Source organism: Ptychodera flava, chromosome 6 (assembly GCF_041260155.1).
Source record: "Ptychodera flava strain L36383 chromosome 6, AS_Pfla_20210202, whole genome shotgun sequence".
Classification (NCBI taxonomy): Eukaryota; Metazoa; Hemichordata; class Enteropneusta; family Ptychoderidae; genus Ptychodera; species Ptychodera flava.
In genome coordinates, this window is record NC_091933.1 from 46,206,326 (window position 1) to 46,221,202 (window position 14,877).

Here is a 14,877-nt window from a genome sequence, read left to right on the forward strand (position 1 = left end):
CTCATAACAACAACAAGAAACAACAACAACAACAACCAACAACAACAACAACAACAATCATCATCATCATCATCATCATCATCATCACCATCATCATCATCATCATCATCATCATCATCATCATCATCATCAATTCATCAGTATCAATCAGTAAATGCGATAACGAAACGAAGATCTTGTTGGATTTTACCAGACAGAGTAGCAACGCTTGCATGCCTTTTGTTCCATGGTCGTCTCGGTATACTATTAGCTTTTCATATTAAAATGAGCTCCAAAGGTGTTAAACTTTTTGGAGGCTTTGTTTGTGGTTGATGATTACACGAGATTATGCGAAGAATACGACGAGATGGCATCGTACTGCCAGTCGCGTAGCAACCATAGTTACTTTGTGAGCTCTCAGGCCAGAAACACTGCTTCACGCCAATCAAAACATAACACGGCAGCAGTTTCATAAACAGTCCTTCCTTGACGCACGTGTAAAAGAGGGTACGACTGACCGTAAACTATTGAGTAAAACCAGACAGTATCGATAAAGACTTTCAAATTTGGTTCAAACACACTCATTATATATTCATAAAAATATGAGAGGAATTTTTAAAACGGTAAAACTCATTTTCCTTAAGCTCAAAACACTCCCGTTTTCGCCAGCACGTCAATTCTGCTCAGCACCACACGACAACAACAACACAAACTTTGCCGAACATACTTTCGCTTAAGAATTGGCGAAAATCCGAAAACTACCGAAGGATTCATGGTCGGCACTCTTCGGAAAAGAGAGGCGAGAGCAACCTGAGGCGAGGCGAACATGGATGGGTTACGTAACCGCTTTACGCCTTAAACAATACCCGTTGCCACTCTATTTATGTTTCTCTATGATTTTACTGTGCAAAGTGATCAAGTGATAGAGGCTCGTAAAGCAGATATCGTTGTGGTCGACAAAGTAAACAGAGACTAAGTTTATAGATGTGGCAATAGCTGGAGATACAAGGATGTGCGATAAGAACAGGAAAAGGTTGATGAGTACAGGCAATTGAAAGATGAAGAGGCAAGAATGTGGCGAATGAAAAAGGTGTATATTATTCCTGTCATAATTGTAGCGTTGGGAGCAATAACATCTGAATTTGAGAGTCTTGGAATAGATATCAGAGTCGAGCATGTCAAGAAAACAGCTTTGTTGTGAACAGCGGTGGCGATAAGGAAGATGCTAGCTTGTTGTGTTCTTAAGAGAAAGATACTTTGAGACCTTTGATAGCTGGCTGCTGTCAGCTCTCACAGGGTAAACCGGAGCCACCACCATCTAAACTCTGAGAACAACAACAACAACAACAACAACAACAATAATTAATATAAGTATTATATAGAAATAATAACGCGAATAATAATAGGTTCAATTCCCGTGAAAATTTCACAAGTAGGGTATTTTGGGTCGAAAAGACCAAATATGATATCGATTTCACTGCCCCATGTTTCCATGGTAACCATTTTAGGGGTTGAAAATTTCAGTTTTTCTAATATCCCATGAAAAGTTACTTTGATTGATATAAAAAATTATCTTGTGGGGGAGTTCGGGTCAGAGAACACAAAAACCAGACTTATTTTAATGTTTCAAGTTGCCATGGTAACTATTTTGGGATTGAAAATGTCACTTTTTCCCTAATTCCTATTAAAGAACTATTGATTGATGTAAAAATTTATAATAAGGGTTTTTCTGGTTAGCACACCAAAAAGAAATCACTCATTTTTAATGTGAGATGTTTCCATGGCAACCATTTCAGGAGTAAAAATTACCAGTTTTCAAAGATTCCACCTAAAAATCCAGTAATCAACAGAATGTGTTATATCAAAGGGATATTTTGGGTTACAATAAAAACCAAATATCGAGTGTAAAAATCCAGTTATCAACAGAAATATTATACCAAAGAGAGACAGAGAGAGAGAGAGAGAGAGAGAGAGAGAGAGAGAGAGAGAGAGAGAGAGAGAGAGAGAGAGAGAGAGAGAGAGAGAGAGAGAGAGAGAGAGAGATTGTTAATATATATTGGAAATCTTTTTCATAGTCGTGACGTTTGGTGGAAGAAAACTAAAAACAAAATTACATTGAACCGATTGAATGTGTATCCATAAAGTTCGCACAAAAGTTAAACGTCTAGGCCTGCTGGTATCGCTTAAACTGCTTAGTGTCACTTTTCCGACATGCATTTAATTACCCCTTGGCTTAATGATATCCTCCCTCTCTCCGTACAGTATGATGCATAATTCTGCGCTGCACATACAACAATTGGAAGTCACCCCTATTGACAAAATTAAAATAAACAACACCTCTTTTTCAGAATTCCCACATAGCTTCAATGAAATGTTTTTAGATTTCTATATAATACTTATAGCCCCTAAACTTGTAATAATAATAATAATAATAATAATAATAATAATAATAATAATAATAATTCATCTGTTTATTTATAATGAAATCTGAGATACGAAGCCTAATGTACGGATGAATCTAAATCAAAACGAATAATTATACGTACACGGACAAGAAACATTATAGTTTACGGACAGAACATCATCTTACATGTAATAACAATAATCTTCATCGCTGTCGTCTTCGTCATCATCGTCATTATTATCACCATCGATAGTCACAAGATCGACACCTCAGGCAAGCTGTATTTATGAAATAGATCAGTTGGCAAGATGGGATTGTGTGAAACACGGACTTGACAAGGATTTTCTAGATGAAGAATATGGTTATAACATTCATTGAGGCTAGCTTCCTCAGTACATAGCAAATTGGGAAATGTGCCTGGCAAATACCGGAACAAAATACAGTCTTAAGGAAACTCGACTTCATTTTTCAATGCCGGCGTGTTACTGATAAATAATGCCGCGGGTTAGATACTGTAAATGTGACCGGTAGCAAAGTCGATTTTATCAGGTACTGAGTTCTTATTGACATGTAATTTCGCCGGCTGAATACGGGTAGCATAGTATTAATCGATTGAAAATCGAGTATATTGCACCCTAGACGTAATATCTGCCTACAATCGTCATTTTTGGACATATAACTAATCATAGTCTGGCTGTAATGATCAGTAAACCACAATAGGGTTATTCACATTACGGAAATTGTGTTAAGACGACTATTGACTAAATTCGATGGCAAGGTTTACCCTATAGGTGTCATCTTTTCAATGCTAGAAAATCTTTGTAAGACCTCTTTCATGAATTATTCGGCTTATGTTCGGGAGATTAGCTATGCTTAATGGGATTTTCCTGAATCTGTGTCACAAGTTGAAACGTCGAAGTGAAAACAGTAAACTGAGTATGAAATATCACCTCCTAGGCTTTCATGAAATTAATATACAGTCAGATACAAGAGACCAGGCGCTGAAATCATTCTGCGTAAAGCTATGCATACGCTTGCAGACGACGCACTTCAAAATGGTCGATTTCCTTAATTGCTTTCTGTCGGCGACAAATTTGTTAACACAAACCAAATGTTAATATTGTACTTTGCGTAATTTAGTAATATCATAAAAAAAGCGGTGAAATAAAATAAAACTTTCATTGGCATAAGTAGGTTCGCACAGAATTCCATATGGATAAAAGCGAACTATACCTTCACGAGCAACGATGTATTTCCTTCAATAAATTTCAGTATTCGCGACAATTTTTTCAAGTATTGGGGAGGGGGAAGAGTTGGTAAATGTAACAAACTTTATTTATCTTTCAATATTGTTTTAGTGAACAACTGTTTATATTTGTCATCGATGGTAAATAAGTTATCTGACTTCCGAAATATGATTCCGAGATGCTATGATATCGGATATGGGTATTTTAATTTGTTAAAGGTCATCCCCATTTTTACACTAAATCTGTGCTTTAGAGTGCTGTTTTGGGTAATTTTAAGCAGAACCAGTTTTTCTACGTCATACCTCTAAAATGCATGACGAACACTCGTCAGATCTCAAAAACGCATGACGAACACTCGTCAGATTTCAAAGTTTATTTGCCAAATCCTGAAGGCCATTTTCGAAAGTTCCATACCTTTGTTTGCAACAATATGTTAGAGTGTTCAACATTCCGGGAGAAGATTTCTTAGAAAGAATTGCACAAAGGTGGTCAGTTTGTGGACACAACTCATGTCAAAATCAACAGTGATTGTAGTTTAGTCAGACTCTATACCTTATGCAATTGACTGTACACGCGAATTTACTTGGGAGATGGAAAGTGTAATAACTTGAGAAAATTCTTGCCACGGGATCAAAATCGTCAGAATATCATTATACTGAGAGACACGGCAACTGTGACCTTCATTTTACATGCTAACTTGGCTTAAAAGCGTAAATGAAATTTATTATCATTGTATTGTTTGTGTATGAAGTAATTTGAAGAGTCTTTCAAACCGCACGTGTCAATGAGAGTTCATTTGCAAAAAAATCTTCCTCGGTGTCCAGTATCAGGTGACGTCATCGGCTCCCAGGATACCATTGTGAGAGAGTCGACGCCGCTGCATTCATTAATCATTATTGAGTCCGTTCGATGTAAAAAATTCGAATCCTCTCTCTGTTTTGATGTCTTATGCGAAAGCGATATGCCTTCATGAAAAATAAATATTGATCATCTCATTTGAAAGTCGAGTGTGATTCCTCTTTTCATTAGCGTCAAGGATAGTAAAGTGCATTGCCGAAAACAGGAGACGCCTTGTCTGCAAAAAGTGTCGTATAAAATAAGTAGCGGTCTAACTGCAAATCGCACCTGAGAGTAACAACTATAAAAATGTACTCATTAAGAATACATATCTTTTTGGAAGCTAGAACATATTCATTTTCAACCTTTTTTTCTATTATAATGGGTAAAATTTTGAAGAAAAGAAACGACGTTTTTATCTGTAAGTGTTATTGTGCCGTTGTGCTCTGAGTAATGACGTGTATGCTGAAAAAGTGCAACTTCCTGTTATTAAGTATTGTGCCTCGCTTTGCCAGGGAAGAGGGAAGTGGCACTTTGTAAAGAGATGTATTTCAATATATTGTAAAATACGAGCTCTTATGTAGACGAATGGACAGAGAGAGTGAAATGGCAGGTAATTGAGGCAGAATTTAGAGCAAGGAAAGATGATTATTGCATGAGCGCGAGCCAAATGTAATGGCGCTAACACATTGCATAGTACACAACCAAAAGTATAGAGGGAAAAGATAACGACTGAAGGTATCAGGGTGGATAAGAAAGCGAAAAATGAGTAACCGATAAACAGCAACAATGAACAGAAAAGAAAATTGATATTATGGCGACCGGAAACCTGCAACTAGACATATTAGCGTCACAGATTGCCGATTAGAGAGTCTTTAGATATTGAAACAAGAGTTCGAATACAAGTTCTAACGGCTGTGTAAATAAACTCGTCACGCAAAAATACGCTGTGGTGGATACTCTCCTTAACAAGTTATTTCATTTTATTTAACGAGCCTGACATTTTTTTTTTAATTTTTCATGCCAGAATGGAACGGCATTTGGATTTTTACACAAAAGACTTCCTCTGTTTGAAGATATTGCGTTTCATATCTGGAAAAAGTAATACGGCCTTTCAAATGTATCCCCTGTGCCCTTTACTCGCTTTTGAGAAAGCAGTAAATATTTGATGGAAGGAGACTTTAAAAAATCCTCTTAGTGAGGGGAAATAAGATTCCGACTTGGGATGTCTTAAAAGGACCAAACATTGAAATTTTGTCGAATAATGGGGAAACTGTCAAGACTCAGACATGATTAGTTGTAGCTTTAAAGTTAAAGATGAAGAGTAGCAATATATGATCAGAACAGCTGTAAACATGTCTAAATATGGTAAAATACTATCCGTATTGGGATACCAAATAAATAAGTGGTGAAATCGCACGAAAAGAGAAGTTGACAGCGGATGGCCTGAAAATCGGCCAAGGAACTGTGTAACCACTGGCATTGTTCTTAGTCTGATAATCATGTGAGGAAAAGGGATGTGAAGCAATTATGTTATTATGACCACGGTACCTGATTGAAACTGAATGTTTTGTTCCTATCTCTTTTGAACCCTAGTCTACGACTGCGGCTGTTTGAATCAGGGGACGTGCCTTTCACTATCCAAGATGTGCGCTTGTATACCAGGTTACTATGGCGACAAGTGTGAATACGGTAAGTCTATTTGCTCGAAATTGTTTAACTCCGTTTTATTGCCATTTCCCGGTGTTCCGAGACACGACTTCCGTGCATAATCTCCTTTGAAGAAATGCGACATGGGCAGGCCTCCGTAAATCAGCAGCTTTTTGCAGGAAACAAAGGTTACTGACGACCTTGTATGACGTCATAAGAAGGTAAAGACAATCAGCGTTGAGAACTTTGGTTCATATAAAGCCTCGGTGAGTTCTTTCACGCTCTACGACTATCTGTATTGATTCATGCTAATTGTTTGTGACGTTACATCCAGGTGGATTCATATCTACGCTTTTGAGTTTCTTCGACTGGAAATTGAGCAAAGTAAAGACAGACGAGAATATGAATAAAGAGTGATGACTTGTGTGAGCACACCATTTCCTTCGAGTATTCTCATAACCTGCTGACCTAAAGAGGAAGGTATTTTCACATGTATCGGGATATGATATTACGAGCTGACTTATTTTTCTTGAAAACTCAGCTTGTCTCAAAGAAAGATTTCATGTATATTTGAGAAAAGCCCAAATCAGTTTCCTTGGTTATTGGTTTGTTGGAATTTGATTCGAGATATTGAGTGCAAAAATTTCAACAGAGCATGCGCCATCCCGTTATACCATGCAAAAGCACTATTGTGTCATTCTCAACAAGCCAGACGAGCAATCCGACAGATTGTTTGGTGTGTCCTGTCCGCAGCTCAAACCATCAGAGCATGATGGCAAACTTAATGTGATAATACAACAACACGTTTTGTGTCAATTTTGCACGATAGAAACAGATCATACTCTTTGAAATATCGTTTTTCGATGTATCAATGCGAATATTTATCAACGATAGCTCAGAATATTTACAGCTGTGAGACGAGTTCGTTGACTAAATCAGTCCAAATACAGTGTTAATAAAACAAATTGACTGATACATACCTTTGAGATACAGTAAGTAGTGTAAGAATGGTAAATTCATATCCCCTGTCTACCCGGGAGTGCACCTTGATTGACCAAAGTGTCTTTACCTTGAAGAAGACCTCCTTTGAGTAATCGCAACATTTGTGATAAATGAGTATTTTAACCTAAGACGAAGTAACTTGCGTTTCGTTTGAAATCAAGTACATCATTTTAAACCTACAAATGCGCTGGGGTTGCTGTGGCGTAGATCCTAAATATTGACTTAAAGTTTGTAGAGGGTTTGTAGAAAACCTACATTTACGAGTGTGTTTGTGTGTTACATTTAAGGGTATGTTTGTGTGTTACAGCTTGACTTTAAATGGGAAGATATTGTGAGGTAAATTCATCTTGCCATGTGTCTTTATCTCTTTAAAGGGAAATGCGCCCGGGGGCCAAATGTTTGGACTCAAACTTTTACGACACTTTTTTGTTCTACAACTTGTGTAGGCTCATTTTGAAGCTCATCGAATAAGTAAAGTTGTCATCTGCTTGTTTTCGTGAAATTGAAAATTTGATTTTTTTTTCTCACAGAGTTAACACAATAATTGCGGCTATTTTGAATTTCAAGTTTCGGTAAATATTGCGTATTTGTTTCTTTAGTACCAAATTTTGCTCCTTAACCCCTGATTGTTATTCTTGATTTCGAAATAGATTGATATAAGTTTCCTTGAGGAGAGAGCAAAATTTTACCTCTTTCAAGTTCGAGGCGCGTTCTTCCTTAATATGTTTATCCTATTAAACAATTAAACAATATCATGGAACATCGAAATTGTACATACTATGAACGAGCTGAGAAATAAAAACAGTGATGAGTGTTGACTTCTGGCCGTCTCAGTCTGTTCATCCGACTGGTTTTGGAAAACGCGTAGGCTATTCATGGAAAACCGTCAACAGGCCTTCAGCTATGACGCAGCAGTTTTCAAAGTAAACGTGGTTTAATTTGCAGAATGAAAGAGAGACTCGTCCTCTCTTATCCTGCGGATTTACACCAGACGGAAATTGAATTTTGTTGATGCGTTTTCTGCTAAACCACGGCACAAAGTATTTCTCATTTCCCTTACCCGCTTCTTTATCTCACTAACTTGCCTAGTACTGTACTGTAAGTCATGACGGAGAGTAACTCAACTATAAGGCAACCTCTTCATCACATCGATAATTCTTGCGTTCGACTGTCATATCGACCTGCGTAAAAAGAATCTCAAGGTAGAATGTGCCTCGGACTGATATTCGGACTGTCAAATTTTCACATTACGTCGCTAATCTGCCGCAAGTTTTGGCTAGTTTGAAACCTGTGTGGGCTAGTGTGGGCTAGTTTGAAACCTGTGTGGGATAGTTTGAAACCTGTGTGGGCTAGTTTGAAACCTGTGGGCTAGTTTGAAACCTGTGAAGTAAATAAACTCTTCACGGTCTTGTTCTTCTGTGAAAATCGAAACTGTAATTTCTCCCCCGTGGAGTTAACAAAGTACATAGCTGCCCTTTTTGAATATAACGTATGCTAATATAAATTTTGCTAAGTAGTTTCCATAAATCAAAAGCTCCCCTCGTTTTTATTCACTATTAAGGACAGTATAGCTTAAAGTTTCTTTAATTAAGGAAAGTCTGAATAAAACTTTTTAAGTTTCTATTTGAGATGTGTATTACCTTAATGCACGCCTTTCGCATTAAACTTTAAAATATGCATCGTATGAGCCACTTCGTTATCTTCAGACTAAGTGTTGCTTGACAGACGAAGCAAATTAATAATTGAGTCACGGTGTGGTACATAAGTCATCGAACAGGACGATATCTAAATGATGTTTCAACTTGACTAACAACAATTCCGTTGTCTTTTATGTGAAGATAATTCGGAGGAGTACCTGAATGCCAAATATGGTATCGGTGACGATTTGTACGTGGACGAAGAAGAATTCAACTGCCTCTACGACGGCTGCGAAAATGGGGGGACGTGCCTGTCCGATGGGGGCTGTTACTGCCCAGAGCAATATAGTGGGCAGAGATGTGATGAATTAAACGGTGAGTCAAGTTTCACAACTTTCGTCTCGGGTTTAGGAGATAAGAATTTCACGCTAGGAAATGCCTACTTTGCTTTCGTCGTGTGATGGTGTTCATTGGACGCCGTCAGACGCGCCTTCGCACCCGGATTCTCGACCAAGTGTGAACGCAATCATTGTCAATTTCAATGAAATCATTTATCGTGGCTTGTAACCGCATCAGTAAACGATTTCATGCTGTTTTGTTTTCTTACACGGCCACAAAAGATAAGCACACAATCACAATAATACTTGGCACTTATGAATCATCCACTCGAAGTCTTGGCAAAAGATGTACTGTGCGGCTAGGGAGTTCATAGGTCAGTACATCTACCTGGTGACAATATATGTTGCTTTGCGAACGAGAAGGTTATGATAAGCTGTTGAAATCGGATATCGGTGATAATCCCATAATCCAGAGACTTCTCATTCTTAGCTGCTCACTACTCCACCTGACAGTCGAGACAGTCACTGTTGAATCTTTTCGCTTTTCCGACCTAGAATTTAACGCTTGATTTTTTTTATGGGATGATCCTATCTCATCGTTTGGGTAAAAATTACAGTACAGACTGAGTGCATTCCTTGAAACGTGTTACGATTGTCTATTGCCCGATTACGGAGACTAAATAGATTTAACTGTCAACAATTCTTTCAAAATATATGAACGGCATCATATTATACATATCAGCTCTGGAATGAGAATACTTCCGTACAATATTTTCATTTATCAACCTAGGATTTAAAGGCTCGGGGCCAAAATGACGACGATCAATAAAGTATAAGGAAGGCAACGCGGTTTATTTATCTTTATTGTCATAGAGTGTACTGACCACGGCATATTTCTTGCAGACTGCTTTCCCCCAGGTATATCGCAATTTCTAAATCTCCACAACCTGATTGGCCGACGTTTGGGGCTAGCAAACACTATCCATAATTCTATATGCCTCGAAATTGCCAACAGATTCCCTCATGCCTCATTGTATCACGAGCATTCCGTTTTCGCCTGAGAATGGAACACTTGCAGTATTGCATATTAATTGATTTATTTGGCAAACAAAAGTAGAACCTAGGCATTTCTGTTATTGTACGACTGTGTATTTGCTGCTGTTGATAGCAATCCCGACGGCGGTCGGGTGGATTGTCCTGGATACAGTGAATTAGATTTATTAACTCAGTACGAGGAGCTGTCAGTCTCGAGTTTTCTGACCACACATCAACTAGGAGACTGATAACTTTTAATCGTTTTCTGGTTTAGGGGCTCTTGAATTCCATAGGTCGTTGGTCGAACTCTGAATTTCAAAACGTAACAGCAACTCAATCAAATTCATGCCATGCCATTTTAGTGATATAAATTCTGGTTAGGAACACATCAGACTATAATCTTTAAAGTTTATGATGTACATCATGATCTTAAGAATATCAATATCCGATTTTGAAACAAAGTTGAAATTTTAAGTCAATTTAAGGTGGGATAAGGGGAATAATCTTTGCCATCGAAATTGTTTTTCGCAATCTCCCATAAACATGACGGTCTGCCGGAATATTTGTTTTTCGATATTTTTGTAATATATTGATGTGTTTGTGTAATTTTATACTCATATGCAGTTTTTGAACTTCTCTCAACGACATCAGATTGGTACGAGCAGGAGGCTGACCCAGAGGGAGTGGGCGGCCAAGGAGGAAAAACGTCAAGGAACACCATCATCATGGCTGTTGTAGGGATAGTCATCGCGGTGATTGCGCAGTGTTTGTGCTGCATGTGTGTGGCCATGAGGAATTCCAAAAATAATCGACAACGGAACAATGCAAATTTAAATTCCAACATTGTCACCCTGCGCACTCCCGACGGTGAGCTGCCTTCGTTAATCTCCATTGCAAGTGACAATGCGCGTTTCCAAACGTATTTGTCATCCCTCACTTTTTTGTTCAGCGTTTACACGCAGGTTTGGTAATACTTTGTATGACGTCACTGTCGTCACTAGATGGGAACGTTTGATGAGTTGCAATTACGGTCCACCGCTGTCGTTTGAAGACTTCATTTATATTCCTAATACATCTTAGTGTGAAACGTTATGCCGATCGAAGTAGATTCAATATATTAGTAAGCCAAAATTCAAACGTTTAATAATGTAAAACAAAATCAATCGTCTTGAAAAAATCCAATATTTAAAGTGCATATTTATTTTCTGTTTGTTCTGAGACTCGATTCAATTATTGATGAACGGGGATACATTTAAAATTCCATGCCATTTCAGTGGCATGTTTCGTTCCTCCAGGTATAAAGTTTAACCGCAATCAGCTGCATCGCAGACTGAATTCCCGGAAAATCTGCTAAACATTTCCTTTGGAAATATCACCGACCAAAGCATTTTGGACGTGTTAGTACATACCATGAAATCTCGCCGTTTGGCGCCAGTTTGCAGCGAAGCAAAAGGTTTATGATCATCATATTAAGCATTTGTGCCGTGATTTGTCTGCAAACTTTGTAGAGTATGGCGAAATCCAGCATTGAATAGATATCGTAAATGGCCCTGCAATGTGAAAATGACGGATAACGTAATGCACATGACGACGTTACTGTCATAATCAGAACAGTTCTGTTTAGATATGAACATTTGCTTACCTTGACATTGTGCGTCAAATAAGTTAGAAAAGGTATGAAAAATGTAAGGCGAGGGATTAAGTTAAGATACATCTATACGGCATATGGTAGTTAAATGCTCACTACTTTAAAGTTTAAGTGCCAATTGACTTAAATCGAAAAATCACATTATACCCTGACCCTACTTAACCAGTAATTCACATTGAAAACTCATTTTATCGATGAATATTATGATTTACTATTTGAATGATTAAAAGCGTTGAAACAGGGAGAAATTTCTCCGGGGTTCTCGCCATGTTACAAGTTAACTAACGTATACTCATTTTAATCTGATCATTGGAGTAAGTTCAGGAGAAAATAGAAGGGTCATTAACCTGCATCTATGTCATTTTTGACAAAAACAGCCTACGGATTTTGCTCCGGAAATTGCCTTATTTGCATTGAGTTACATGAGGCATTTGTTTTGTGCTCTTAGCCGCTGACTTTAAAAAGTTGCATATTTATGATATCGATGGTCGAAGCAAACTGACGATAAAGAGATTGTGTACCAGTGATTTTAATGACTCATTGAAACAAACCTCAAGGAAAGAAGGGTGAAGTGTTTTAAAAAATCCAGCCATTTTGTGCCTACTAATCTTTTTTCTTGAGTACTTGCAAAATATTAAAAATGTAATACTGCTTACATCTATTTCTATTATAGGTAGAGAATATCAAGGATATCGTCCCAAGTGGTACAGCAGATTTGAAAGTATGAGGCGCGATCAGAATGGTCGCCCTAAACCATACGCCAACAGGTCACCGAGAAGGGAACCCTTCTTGTCGACAACCAGTAGCAGGCTAGAACAAACTAGAATTACAGACTTTGACAGAGCGCCCTCATCGCTTGTTCTGCCAACACCTGCCATCAGTGTCTTAGAGGTCACGGACTCAATGTTGGAGAGCGCAACAATTCACAACAGTGAACGCAACGGCAGGACGCCCCCACCGTCGTACGAAGAAGCGACTCAGTTAGTGACCATGGAAACGTCAGATTCTCCGTTGACATCTCAATAGCTGACGACAGGACCGCCAATGAGGAAATTCCATATAAACCATTGTTAGCGATTATCATGTTTGCTTCGCTACAAAGTGACGCGATTTGCAACTATGTATGTACGAAGTTTGTACTCGCTGTTCACCACTGTCAGCGGAGTCTTAATCCAAGCGATCTTCAAATCAGTTCATTTATTCACAAAATATCACTCTTCTCAGTAAAAATTCCAAAGCATTCTGTATTTGGTTCCTTCGCTGACTTGACCAAAAAGCATTATGTAAGAATCGACATCCGATCTTCATCAAATAGCATATATATTGCATACATGTATGTTTAATGTAAGACCAAACAACGAGGTACCTCGGTACATTTACACCATTTATCGTACGTTTTCATCTGACGACAAAGTTACTTTAAAAATATTATATCCAGCCTCAAAGGGCTGATTTTTTCCACATTTTGTTGCATTTGACAGAGTTTTGATATATATCCACCAAAAAATTATCCTTGGACGATAAAAGAGGCTTATATTTATTGATGAGATCTTGAGAAACAATTATATTTGCAAATCTGCCTATAACGGGCACGAAGATGACGGACGTTCTATTTTGTAAATTAAATGTCTGTATCATTTACGAGAGTTTTTGAAGTCTTTCATGGATGGAAATTGCAAAATATACAATTTTGCTTTGGCCACGATGTTTGCCATAAACGAGAATTGTTCTAAATTAGAACACGCTAAGCATGTGGCCTAACCTAACCAGAGTTGTTGCGAAACCTTTCTTTTATCCGTCTTTATACACGATCTAAATTTTACAACCAGGGTCTTGCGAAATACCATGAAAGGAGGCAAAATTGGTTTATATGATAATTGAATTGTGCCTAAATGTGTGATACGCAGGGATCACACTATGAGGTTGGATAATATAATACTCGTCATGAGATTGTGTTATTATGTTAGAGGCTGTAGGCATTTAAGGGGTTAACTTCAGGTCAAAAGGTCAAGGTCCTGTGATATTAGTATTTATACATAATTCATGTACATATATGTATGTTTCATACACAATCGATTTTTGAGATGCCATTTCTTGTACCAATTTCCTTTCACGGCAAGCATATGCTAGTACGTTACAGTCACTGAAAATGTTTTGTCACTAGTTTTCTATATTTTAGTTCCAGTATCTTAGCAGTGTCCACGATTATCATGTCAGGAGTATTATTAAATTGTGTTTTTAAGTGTAAGGGCGATGCAGCGTGTACGTTATATTTGAGCGCCCTCACAAATGGATTCCGCAGGAACGGAGACTTCATGAAACCATGTATGTTTTTGAATCATGCCTATTTCCATGGACGTAAAAAATAACAAGACAAACACCAATGTTTGGTTTTAAAATTTATTATTATCAAGGATATATATATATACATACATATATATATATATATATATATATATATATATATATATATATATATATATATATATATATTTGTGTGGAGAGAGAGAGAGAGAGAGAGAGAGAGAGAGAGAGAGAGAGAGAGAGAGAGAGAGAGAGAGAGAGACTGCCAGGTAGAAAGATTATAATATTGTGCTGGATGAGACATCTGTATAGAGACAAACAATATAATGACGGACAGGTAGAATGGAGAGGAGAGAGAGAATGAGAGACAGACAGGTAGACATACATTAGAAACAGCGTAGTTAGATGGCAAGTTCTATAGTTACAATTAATGTGAGAAGAAAATACAATATGAAATAGCCGAAGAGAAATAATCTCATCTATAGCCAGCAAAATATCTTCAACGTAGCCCCTTCATAGTGTTCGTCAATCCCTCTGATGACAACAACTCCATGCAGGATGATTACACGGGCTAATTTATAGAATCTGCGGAGTGAGTTCTGTGTAATTGAGTTTTATCAGCTGTGTTTTATCGATCCAAACAACCTGCAGTAATATTGACCGCCATTTTTCAAAGAAATAAGGAACTGACTAGTTCAATAGCCGCGCTTTTGTGCAAAGGCCTTAAACAGATTCCAGCCACACAAAATGTGAAACGTTTGTATCGCGCTCTCTGAAAACATATACTTTTAAAGCC

General features: G+C 37.8%; 1 protein-coding gene across 8 annotated transcripts in view; it reads left to right on the forward strand.

The window, feature by feature from the left end:
- Nucleotides 1–14,025, forward strand: part of LOC139135966 (delta-like protein C) — a 52,033-nt gene extending 38,008 nt beyond the window's left edge. For 5 of the 8 annotated variants that reach the window (XM_070703759.1, XM_070703761.1, XM_070703758.1 and 2 more), the window contains 4 exons: nt 6,064–6,159; nt 8,958–9,131; nt 10,754–10,996; nt 12,451–14,025. In XM_070703759.1, the coding sequence (XP_070559860.1) occupies nt 6,064–6,159; nt 8,958–9,131; nt 10,754–10,996; nt 12,451–12,803 (866 nt within the window). In that variant the 3' untranslated portion in view covers nt 12,804–14,025. The remainder of the gene's footprint in view (nt 1–6,063; nt 6,160–8,957; nt 9,132–10,753; nt 10,997–12,450) is intronic. The other 3 variants (XM_070703764.1, XM_070703763.1, XM_070703765.1) reach the window with 1 other exon arrangement.
- Nucleotides 14,026–14,877: the final 852 nt, after the last annotated feature.